Source organism: Euprymna scolopes, chromosome 1 (genome assembly GCF_053919585.1).
Source record: "Euprymna scolopes isolate OS-2025 chromosome 1, ASM5391958v1, whole genome shotgun sequence".
Lineage (NCBI taxonomy): Eukaryota > Metazoa > Mollusca > Cephalopoda > Sepiida > Sepiolidae > Euprymna > Euprymna scolopes.
Genome location: NC_136482.1, coordinates 13,726,166 through 13,738,609, shown reverse-complemented (window position 1 = coordinate 13,738,609; position 12,444 = coordinate 13,726,166). Strand labels below are relative to the sequence as shown.

Sequence of the window (12,444 nt, the reverse complement as noted above, 5' to 3'; positions counted from 1 at the left end):
GTTTTTTTTTGTATTTTTAGATTCACATTGAAGAACATGAGTATAACTGAAGCTGCAGTAATAACTTATGCAACCATCGTTTCACTAAGAGGAAAGCCGATCCTAATAATAACGGTTAGGATTGAGATCGACTGATTTTCAAGTTTTAGGGAAATTAAATTCTAAGGAAACTATGGTCACTTTTTTTTTTCTTCTTTTCTTTGGGAGATGGGTAAACCCACACACACACACACACACACACACACATATATATATATATATATATATATATACACATACAAGGTGTCCACAAAGTCTTTAGACAGTTTATAAATTCATTAAAATATTCTAAGTGCTACCAAAATAATTCTTTTTTATTCATCCATTCAAAAGCGATATTATTAAAACTTTAATAATAACTGATTAATATGTAAAAATAATTATTTTGGTAACACTTCTTAAAATATTTTAATGAATTTATAAAATTGTCTGAAGACTTTGTGGATACCCTGTGTATATTGGGAGGTTGTTTAGCAATGAGAAACGTATATATAAGTAAATGACTAATCACTATAAAACTAAGTCAAAACAAAGCATTTTTGGTCCAATTCTTTAACTGCCGCACAAAAGTTTCATCAGTGCATCAAGGAATATGAACCAAACCTTCAACAATCTGACCAATGAATAATGAAATTTTATTTTTGATATTTTTTGTTGTTGTTTTTGGTTTTATTGTTTATAAGTCACAAACAGTCTCTAGCAGATTTTAATCTGCTAATTAAAAAGATATATATCTATACACATGCACACATGTATGAATACATGTGTGTATAATGAACCAGTTTTTTTGTTTGTTTATTTTTTTTAATCATTTTTTTTTAGAAAACTCCAAGCTAAAACAAAAATGTATCTCATCCTCTATGAAATAAGTAAAAAAAAAAAAAACAATAAATTAAGATTCAACAATTAACAATAATTTAACATGAGCTAATCAACAATTTGTTGGTCATAAATTTAAACAGAACATAAAAATAATTTCTACAAAATAATGGCCAAGAAAGCGATCAGAACTAACTAGTTTATCTGCAAATGATTGTCCCATATTAATAAAAAAAAATCGTTTTAAAGTCATTTTTTATTATTATTTTAACAGCAGAGAAAATTATAATCATGAATTAAAAAATGTTCAGCTTTTAAAACATAATTTTTTTAAATTAAAATTACCACATGAAAGTTAGTACTTAATACAAAGATTCGTATCTTTTTCTTCCTGTTTAATCGTTAAAATTCTATACCAGCCAAAACTGTATCGTCCAAGGTGATGTTTGCATTTCCAATCAGCCTAACAATGAATAAAATGACAACCCTAGCTTAAATTTATTTTTAAATACGTTTAAAACTTCTCAATGGAAGGGAAATAACTCTTAATAATCCTAATATCCGGGTACTGATACTCATTTCAGTATTGTTTTCATAATTTAAACACCGTTTTTCACATGTGTCAATTCATGAAATATCAGTTTTTGATAACAATTCAAATAATTAGTTTTTTTAGAGCAACTGAAAACATAATACTAAAGAAGAATGTTTTTCCAGTCATACTGTCACATAGTTTTATAATTATAAAGATTTAAATGAAATAGATGTTTTGCCTGGGGCTCTGGACTTAAATTTTTCAATGGGATGCTAAGAGTTAACTTCAAGTGGAACAATTTTGATTCAAACATAGGGTTCTTGTTTAGAATTCCCCCTATATTAAAAAAACAAAAATAAAGAAAAATCTGTATGATGTCTGTATCTGTGACAAAACGAAAATATCATATTCCAAAAATCACATGAATTGATTTAGTTTGTTTTTTTATAAAGAAAATCAAATTTTATGAGTATCCGAGGAGTGACTGTCTCATCCGCCATTTTGAAAAATAAATTAAGAAACAAGCAACAATAATTGATACATGTTGCAAGTAATTCTCATCATTTCAAAATGATTTTCTTTGTAAAATAAAACTAATTGACTAAGTCACCTAATTTTTGGAATATGATATTTTTGTTTTATCACAGGTACATATATCATACAGACTTTTCTTTATTTTTGATTTTTAATATAGGAGGAATTCTGGACAAAAACTAAACATAGTTCTAGTTCTAAAGAAATAAGGGAAAAAATAGAAAAATATTTTGTCGAAGTATGGACTCTCTAAACACAAACTAAATATTTAAAGATTCATCTTGCTCAACAGTTTTTTTTTTCTTCTAAAGGCATTTAGAGTTGCTGAAGGCCAAATGAAATTTAAATAAAACGTAAACTGAATTCAAAATAGATGTGGAGATCCATAATCGAATCTCTGTATAATGAAAAGTTATTAAATTTTAAAATGATTTAAGATCTATGCAGATATTTTAATTTATATATATCAAGTACATGAAATTATTACTTAAGATAAAAAGAGAAACAAAATGAATGATTTTTAGAGCAAAAGAAAAATGTAGGGGAAGAATGGGTGGAAACAACTTGAAATTTAATTCTAAATCAACAAATATTTTGAGTATCGAAAATTAAAAGTTAACGTTAACATGTCTAACATATTGATTGCATATATATAAAGTTACCACCACCCTTCCTCTTATATATTTTATAAACTAAAAAAATTATTTGAAAGAGAATCAAGTTTGTAGCATGAGTGATTATAGGGATATACTAGCATCTATATTGAGATTAACAGAAATGGTTTTAAAAGAATTAACAATCTACTTTTAAGTGGGAAAAAAATGTAATGAATATTTTTTGCATAAAAAACAATTTTTATAAGTTGCTTTTTTGTTTGTTGTTATGAAGAGCATCTGAATCCAAAGTGAGCGACAAGGATTCCATGTTGCCCATTTATGGTGGTGGTGGGTGTTGTATTTTTTTTTTTCTTCTTCTTCTAACATTCTGCTCCATCTTCCTCAGTGGTAGGACTTCTGGTGCTTGCAAGGCTAAAGTCACTGCAAGTAGACACACTGCGAGAAGGTATCAATGCAGGGACTGAAAAGATAAAAAGAAATGAAAAAATAGGCATCAGGTTTCAGAACTTTTGAGATGATGTTTGAAAAATTGGATTATTTGGATTATTATTCTCATCTTAGTCGTTAATATTCATGTTTTCGTCAATGTAAGCTATCTTCAGCTGCAAACTTTCAAAACCTTATACTGAACTTGGCAATGAGGACTGATTATTTTTTAACATTACTCATATTGCAATTTTCCTACTGCTTTTGTAATCTATTTGTAATCAATTTGGATTCCCAATTGTTTTCAATTGTAAACAATTGGGCAGGATAAGAAAAAAAGGGGTGGAAAAATAAAATAACAAATAACTATTACCAAACAATAGAAAATTTAATATTTCCCCAAACTGTTAGTTATAAACTTTTTGAAACTATTTGTAAGTTTAGTTATTTCAAAATTTGTGCCATTATTTAACTAATTTTGTCCAAAAAAAAATTGTCAATTTTTTTTTTTGTTGGGGGGGGGGGTCACTTATTTCAGACAGATCATACCAACCAATAAAAACATTTACTTATTGCATTAAGTGTTTTGTAAAACGAAATCTGGTAGGGATTTTAAATTCATCAAATCTTGTGAGTGATTGCCATTTGAAAGTTGATGTGGCCAGAGTGAAAGAAATAGTGAATTTTCAAACGGAATGGATTAATGGCCAAGAACAGGTTTCAGATTGTCTGAAGATGGGACCTCTTCTAAAAGTCTGAGAGACTTTTTGCAATGATGACTTTTTTTTTTTTACTTTTGTTGTTTTATTTTTTTATGAAACTGTAACCTTTACAAGAAAACAATGGTAAATTATCTCCCTTTTGTATTAAGATAAAGAGTTCTGTAGTGTGAAGTTCTTAGAGTGATCTCCTTTGCTTGTTGTGGATTATTGACCGGAAAACAAAGGTGAAGGTTTGGATAAATAGCCGTGTGTCTATCATGAGAGTTATTTAAAGAGTAAACTAATAACCAAGACTTAGGGTTGGTTGTACTATAAACCGATTTTTTTTGTTGTTGTTTTTTAAGCCTGAAGTAAGTGATCACCCCCCCCCCAAGAAAATCTATTTTCTAAAATAATTAGCAATGTTACACACTTAGACACGATTATGTTTAAAATGCTCAAAACTCATACTAGGATTGTCTACATGGACCAATGCAGTTAAAGTTAATAATCTTCTGGTGTTTAAGAGTTCAATTCTTATTTCAGGTGATAATAAATAAGAACAACTGAAAAATCAACACTCAATCATGTCTCATGGAATGAGAATAATCTACTCAGATGAATCAAATAAAGAATTCAAAATTTCATACAGGTTTCCTAGTTCAAAACGATACACTTGATGGCTGAAAGTTTCATCATCCGAAGTGTTGTGTAGATAACAACCATGATGAGAATCGCAGACATAATAAACCAAACAATCCACCCCCCCCAAAAAAAAAATGGTAAAATAAAATAGGAATCATGTATAAACAAAAATTATTATTTAAAATATACAGGAGTATCAAATATAAAATATTAAACACTAACATCAATAATGGAGTTAAATAAAATGTCCCATGTCTGAAGAATTTAGAAATTGTTTTATTTTACTTTTTTTTTTACATTCAATTTTAAAATTTGTTACTTAAGAATGTATTAAAAGTTTACTAAAAAATCAATCAACATTTTAACACTTATTTTTGCAGATAGAAATGAAAAATAACAAAACGTCCATTACAAAAATACATTTTAAATTTAAACAAACAAAAGAAAAACAAAATCAACAAATTTGATTATCAATTTAAAAAAACAAAAGACATTCAGTTCATTGAATTAAAAAAAAAAGAAAAAACTAAGAGATGATTTTTGCGTGAAATAGTCGTTAAGCAAAGATGAATTATTACTAAAACTAATTGCAAATAATTTCATGATTTTCAAATTAACACAAGAAATTGTGACAGTAGAAAAGAGTAGATCAACTACATTTTAGAGCACAGGAGAAAGTTGGAAAACGGTTCATTGTTGAGTCAGTATAGTGAACAGTAAAAATGGCACAGGTCAAACTGATACTAGTAAAAAAAAATAATAGCAGAAGTGATTAAGTAGGAAAAAATGGTATAAAGCAAGAACATAGAGCAGTGGTGTTATTTACTTCTTTTCAACTGGAGAAAGATGTGACACAAGGTCAGAAGGTGGGGGAAGAGACAAACCAGTGCCCTTGAAGGCGGAACACGCTGGCCTATAAAAAAATCACTTGGGCAGCTATGTCAGCATTCTCTGATAGGGGCGCCTCAGACAGTAAGCAATAAACAATCCACTCAAAAGGGGGGTATCAACAGCTTGGGAGTGAGGGGTGAACCTCCTAGAATTGCACAGGACTGTTCCTCAGTCAACAGAATAAAGGCCATTTCAAAAATGGTATATACTCTTTTGGCTTTGGAACTGAGATTGTTCTTGGCGTCAGAACCATTTTATCAGGTGAATCCAATCATGCACCTTAAGATATAACTGCAACCACCACTAGTTTTTGTTGTATGTGTGTTGTTATATATATAACGAGTTGTTGGCTGTATAAGAAACAAGCATAACAAATAAACGTAGGAAGGAATTGATAAAGAATTAGAGTTTAATGTTTGTTTTTTATTTTTAAATAAAGATATAATTTTCTTTTTAGTTTGACAAGCATTTTAATGTATTGTATCTATGATTTGGATAAACTCATTGTGAGATTTTCATTGAGCTAAAAAAATCTCCCTTGCTTGTTGTGAGTGTGCCCTTTTCCCTATTTATCCAAGTCTTAAATTTTTTTTCTGCGTAAATTTTACCTGTGCCATTATTACCATAAATTTGAGTCATTACATAAGAAAGCATGCAGAAACCGAGAAACTGGAATCAAAATATTTGATTAAAGGAGACAAAAGCAGAGATTATCTGACAACCTACATACGTACAGATGATAAACAATTGTCAAAAAGATTTTTTAGATTTAGAAAAAAAAAAAAAAGCTGCTCGTGTGAAGGTGCGAGCCGGATATTTGGTCAGGTGCAGAGCAAGAAATGTTTCCGATTAGAAATCAATGCGAATATATCAGACGATGATTTAAATCAAATGTAAAATCTGAGAGAACTTCTGAAACTGTTTGATTGATTTTAGTAAAGTGAATGGAAGATTGCATTGAAATTCTGAAATGTGAAAAAATAATTTTTTTTTTCTTAAATTTTTTAGGTTTTAAAAAGAAAATGAAAAAGCAAATCCTCTTAACGATAACACAATATTTTAAATATGGCTGCTGCATGTTGAAAAATTACTCAACGCTTGCATTGCTAATAAGCGTATAAATCTGAATATCAATACAGTAAAGTCTAGTTTTAGTTTAATTTTTACGTTTGCACATTTTTAAACTCATATAAAAAAAAAGAAATAAAATTTGAATTCTAAGGAAACAACTATTTTTTTTTTTCATTTAAGATTTTAAGTTATTTCCCTTGCTGATTTTTTTTATTTTTGAATGATTATTTAAAAATGTTTCATATTACTAATCATTTTTTTTTTTTTTTTAATTGTAGCAAAGTGGTATGGTACAACAATAAAAAATTTTAATTTACTCGTCAGCTACAAAGTTAGATTTATCAGCTTAATTGCTACATGGGTCTACTTGGAAAACCCAACATAACTTTATATACTAGATCATTTAGTAGAGGGCAACTTTCCCAGTTCCAAAAGAGAAGTTATAAAAAGAAAAATGCTATTATTTAAGGAACAATTTCAAAAGTTTTCTCAGAATCTATTAAAAATAATTATAAGGTTTATAGAAAAAAATGGCTCATGCCTAGAATTCCTTCTATATTAAAAAACAAAAATAAAAAATCTAATGTGCGTACCCAGATGTTCTATTCAAAAATTCACATAAATCGATTAAGTAGTTTTATTTTTAACTACAAAATAACAAATTTTATGAGTAAGCAAAAAGGGACTATCTCAAACCGTTATTTGAAGGAAAAATGGCAGATAACTCCATAATAATTAAAACTTATGAGACCAGGCTTGTAATACCTATGAGTTCCCATCAATCACTTAAAATCATTTAAACATGATTTCCTTTATAAAAAAAAATAAAACTACTCAATCAATTGGCGTGATTTTTGGAATATGATCTTTTCTTTCAAGCACGGGTATGTACATCATTTTTCTGTATTTTTGTTTTTATATAGGAGGAATTCTGAATCACCACTAGAATAATTACAATGTCAAAGAAAAGAAGTTATCTCCCCTTGGAGAACCGTTTTATAATGTTTACAAAAACCGTTATCCATATTACTATTTGGCAAGATCTAATTGTAAATGGAAGTTGAAAAGAGATTTTAATGTTTGAATAATTGAAGAAAATGCAAAAAGTTTAAGAAATGCTGAAAGCCATGAAAAAGAGTAAAAAAGAATAGATTTTCAAAATAGCTGAAAGATGAAGAAATGTAACGACTTAATTCAAATTCATTAACCATAAGAGTTTCCCAAAGAAAAATCATCCGTCTTCTTAAGAGCAGTAAAAAAATGTATTTAAAGGAAAAACTAAAGAATTTCTAATTCAAGTGGAATGTTGTTCAGATTTTAAACTATTCCATTGTGCAGTTGTGTCTTGCAATCAACGCAGGAAGAAGTGTAACAATACGAAAATGAAGCTGTATTGGACTTGGATCATCATAAATACATGGCATCATCGATTGAAATTCCTAAACTAGAAAGCCATAACTCATTTCATCTAAAGCAACAGTTTTACTTCAACAAAAAATTTCCATTTAAAAATAAAATTGTCATAAAAAAATCCATGCTACAACCTATTTTCTTGTCATTTTTTTAAAGATTTTTTTTTATTTTAAAATGTACAATGAATTTAAACATATAACCATGCAGTCTTATTTTGTTGTAAAGTGAAGAAATATTCATTATTAATCTTTAAAATTTCCTAAAAATAATTAACCATTATACAAACAAGAAAACGAACCTCAAAATCAGAACAGAACCAAATTAAGAAAGCAATTATTGAACAAAGGGCTCAATATCATATTGACTAGAGCTATAAATGATTGGAAAATGTACTTAGCTTTAACATTTTACTGCAGTTTCACAGTATCATCAGAAATGTCTCCAACTGTTATCAATCGAGTGATTAGTAATTATATATATATATATATATATATATATATATATATATAAATGTGTGTGTTCTTTTTTTTTTACTCCAAACAAGACATATCGCCATCTGGATGTATGCGACTACTATTTGTGATGGGGAGTTGAGCTGTTAGATATCTATTTTACATTTAAACTTCTGCATGTTAGTACAGTCAAAGAAGCAGGAAACATGGAGACAATTACAAAATCTAGCAGTCGAATGATTAAAAAAATTGTAAAAGAAGCACAAGGATATGACATTGCAGCGAGGGACAGGGGTCGGAGTTTAGTTGATAGTACAGGACCTATTGGATTGGAGATTCATTTTTGGGCCCAGTCTAAAAGGGAGAGACTAATAGTAGATGGTACCAGTCCAAATGTGGCAACAATACTCCATGTATGGTTGAATGGTGACTTTGTAGAGATACAAGATGCTCTAAGGTGTGAAGAATTTTCTAGCACGGTAGAGAAAATCCACGTTACAACAACCTTGTTCTAATTCATGTAGCGAAGGAGATTAAACGATGATCTGTAAAGTAGAGTGTTATTCATCATGGTAATCAGTGGTTGAGAAGGTTTCTTGTAAGTGTTAAAGGAAAGAAGCTTCTTCACTTCACTGCAGATGATACTGTGAAACTACAGCAAAGTGTTAAAACTAAACACATTTTATCATTTATTATTGATTATATGGTCACACTCGTCTTCTAGAAATGTTTGTCAAAGTTAAATTACACAAATTTTTTTTTTAACCAATTACGCTTTAAATGAAATTTGTTGAGCATTCATATTTTGTGTGTGTGTTTCAGAAGATGCTGGGAACAGGGCTATACTTACGTTCCACGTCTTAATTAAAAAGAAAAATGAAAATATCTTTTTTTCAGAATACAGTTACATCTAAAGTCACTTTTGAAAAGGAAAACAAAAATAAAAATTTATTTGTAAAAAAGAAATAAAATTTCATTTCAAATTAAAAAACAAAAAAATAATGCTACATTTTTTAAATTAAAGACAAAAAGAATGAAATTAAGTTTTTCATAAATGTAAAAAATACAGGGATCGACTGTAGGTTTGGTTTGGTTGTTTTGTAGCATATCCTTTTAGAGTTCATTAATGCAAGTAATTTTGGGGGAAAAAATTCATGTTTAAAGTTTTGTATATATTGTAATATTTGGTTTTATTGCTTTGTAGAGGTAAATTGTTTTTGTTTTTAATTTTGCAGAACATACAGTTTTATAAAGAGAAAGAAAAATAACAATAAATGTTTGGTGCATTTTAGGTCAGGAAGCCAATATTTTCAGACAGCCTGATCTGATAGCACCAACAGCTATTGTTGAGAGTGACCTGAAGGCCATTTTTTTTGTTAGTTACTACACTAAGATATAAGGGAGGGTGTCATTCCTTTTCCGATATTGTTCCACTTACTTTTGATCTTCACCTTATAATGTTTAGTATTTAGCAAGAGAGCATCAAAAAGAATTTTTAGAGTTTTGGTATGGCTTGATCAAAAATTAAATTATGGTCTTCTGAACCATTAGGAAATACTTCATTATGCCAAATACCAGGAAAAAATATTTAGTCTACAAAAACCAAAACAGTCATTCAAAAAGAATTTGGAATTAATGAATTTTACCATTTTATTTTGATGAATTTCAAAGAAAACAGTGAATATGGAAGGAAAAACATGTTTTATTAAAAAAATTTTAAATTGGGGGGAAAATCTTTTTTTTCTTAAATCAACTTAAAAATGCAAGGAACCACACAAAAGTTAGTGAAACACAGGAAAAACAAATTGCAAACTTTGTTTTAAATAGAATTTGGAAAAATGAGAAAACAATTTTTCTGAAATAAAATTTGACTGATAAGATGTGACAATTAAATTTTATTGTTTAACTAAAGTTCAGTTGTTTTGTTCTTTTCTGCATCGCAATGCATACATATTGAAGGTGGGTCACCGCAAACAAATTGGTTAGAAAATAAGTATTAATAAAAATCAAATGACACATAAAATTATTCCAAGATTTTTAAGGACTACTATTCTCATCTTGGTTATTTTCACATTTCGCCAATGCAAATTCTGACCTTCAGATTTGCATCTTTTTGAATTAAAGAAACTTCTGGTTAAACTTGAGGAAACTGTACAAAATTTCAAACTGAGTAAAAGTGTTAAGGCCTGAAATTTTCACCCACAGAAAATTGTCATTGATCATTTATAAACGTTTTTATCCATTATACCAGAGTTCACAAGGACAATTTTAGTTGTAATTTTGAAAAGATTAAACCAAATCTTTCTTAGATCCATCACTATTCTTATATATTAAATATATAACAGATTAAATCAAGGGTTCAGTTTAAAATTCCATGCAGGTTGTAAAAAATATACCTGAAGAAAGTTTGAGGTTACAGTGGCCAAGATGCTGTGAATATAACAACAAAGATGCTAATAGTAATCCACATAAAACAAATGATCAATCTTTATCACAAAATTGAAATAATATAACATTTTACTTATACATGTGATGACATTCACCTCGAATGGGATTGAGCAGACTATGTCCCTAGTAGGAACCACATTTCAAAATCGAGGAAATCCTGACAAGGTTGCATAAGACGGATACCCAGTTACAATTCCATCGCTGAAGACTAACGATTTGTGAGAGAGTTGCACTTGCCATGAAAAGTGCTTATTTGGGATTTGTTTAGGGGAGGGGACCCAAATCAGGGCTAGTCCCGAATTCCACCTATATAAAAACAAAAATAAAAAATATGTATGATGTACTTGTGATGGAAAGAAAATATTGTATTTAAAAAATCACATAAATTGATCAAGTGGTTTATTTTTTATAAAGAAAATCACTTTTAAGTGATTAATGGAAATTCATGGGCATTACAACAAAAATCTTGCAAGTTTGAATTGTGTTGAGTTATCTCCCTTGTATATTGAGATTGTCAGGAGATAGTCACTCCTTGGTTAGCCCAATATTTGATTTTCTTGGAAAAATTCAAATTCGTTTTTAAAGGTTTTTCTTTATAAAAATAAAACTTTTTGATCAATTTATATGATTTTTGGATTATACTGTTCTTTTTGTCATGGGTACATACATCATACAGATTTTTCTTTATCTTTATTTTTAAATAGAGGGGGAATTCCTGACAAATAGCCTCCAATCCTACCCATAACCATTTTATTTATTTTCAAATAAAATTTAAAAACAGAAGAAATTTAAAAATAAAACTAGAGTAATAACAGCAACTAAAACCTACAAACTTAAAAAAATGGTTGATTAAAAAAAACAACAAAAAAGGTTGATGTAAAAAAAAATACTAATTCTTGAGAAAGTTTGGAGTTTAAAAACCTGTCTATATGTGGATTGTTCATTGAATGAGTGTACAATGGATGTTTATTTACATCATAATATAAAGTGAACGACATCTCGTTTGTTCATCTTTTTTTTTTCTCTCTATTATAAACTAAAAATAGAAAATCTTCATAATGCAAAGAAATAATTAAAATTTAATAGGAATTTATCAAATAAAAAAAATGTTTGGATTTTATTTTTTGCTAGTTCAAAAGATAAAAATAATTTATGGCATAAAATATCAAAAACAATTTTTAAATTTAAATTAAATTAAATTGGAGCATATTCATAAAAGCATATCAAAAGAATCATAAAACGGTTTTTAATTTTGTACAAATCGTTATGATTGCCTTTTTATGCAGATCCATCAGAATAGTTAAAATATTTTTTTACTTCTAAAAATCATTTTCCAATAACAATTCTCATCTGACAATAGATTTTTTTTAATTTTTTAATTTTTTTGTTCTTGCTGCATCCAGCCATTGATGAGTCTTGAAAGGACAAACTTGAAAGGATGACTCTTTTATGGATGGAGCACTTTAAAAAAAGAGAAAGTAATGGTTTCCACTTAAATGTAAAGAAATATTTTTCTGTAAATAGGCTAGGCTCTTCTGCTTGTGTGCTTCTAAAATTTCCCAAATGTACTTGTGATCCTAGGCTGTGTAAGGGTGTTTACTTTGGTCGAAATCCGATAGTTCTTTCTTTTATCAGATTTGTTCGATTATCAATTTTCGATACTTAGCTTTTGTATCTGAATGCCTCCAATATAAAAGCTATCTAACAATATTCCCAAACACAAAGTATATCTGGAAGCTATTTCAAAAAGTTGACCCAGCTGTTTCAGAGTTCATAGGGAACAAGCTCACACACACACACACACACAAAGCGCCATATATAAATATATAAATTTTTTTTTTTTTTTTTTTCTT

General features: G+C 28.6%; 1 protein-coding gene across 25 annotated transcripts in view; it reads right to left on the bottom strand.

Moving 5' to 3' along the window:
- Positions 1-672: 672 nt before the first annotated feature.
- LOC145280297 (protein NDRG3-like) overlaps positions 673-12,444 on the bottom strand; it is a 186,449-nt gene continuing 174,677 nt past the window's right edge. For all 25 annotated transcript variants that reach the window (XM_080132252.1, XM_080132221.1, XM_080132254.1 and 22 more), the window contains one exon: positions 673-3,004. In XM_080132252.1, the coding sequence (XP_079988378.1) occupies positions 2,993-3,004 (12 nt within the window). In that variant the 3' untranslated portion in view covers positions 673-2,992. The remainder of the gene's footprint in view (positions 3,005-12,444) is intronic.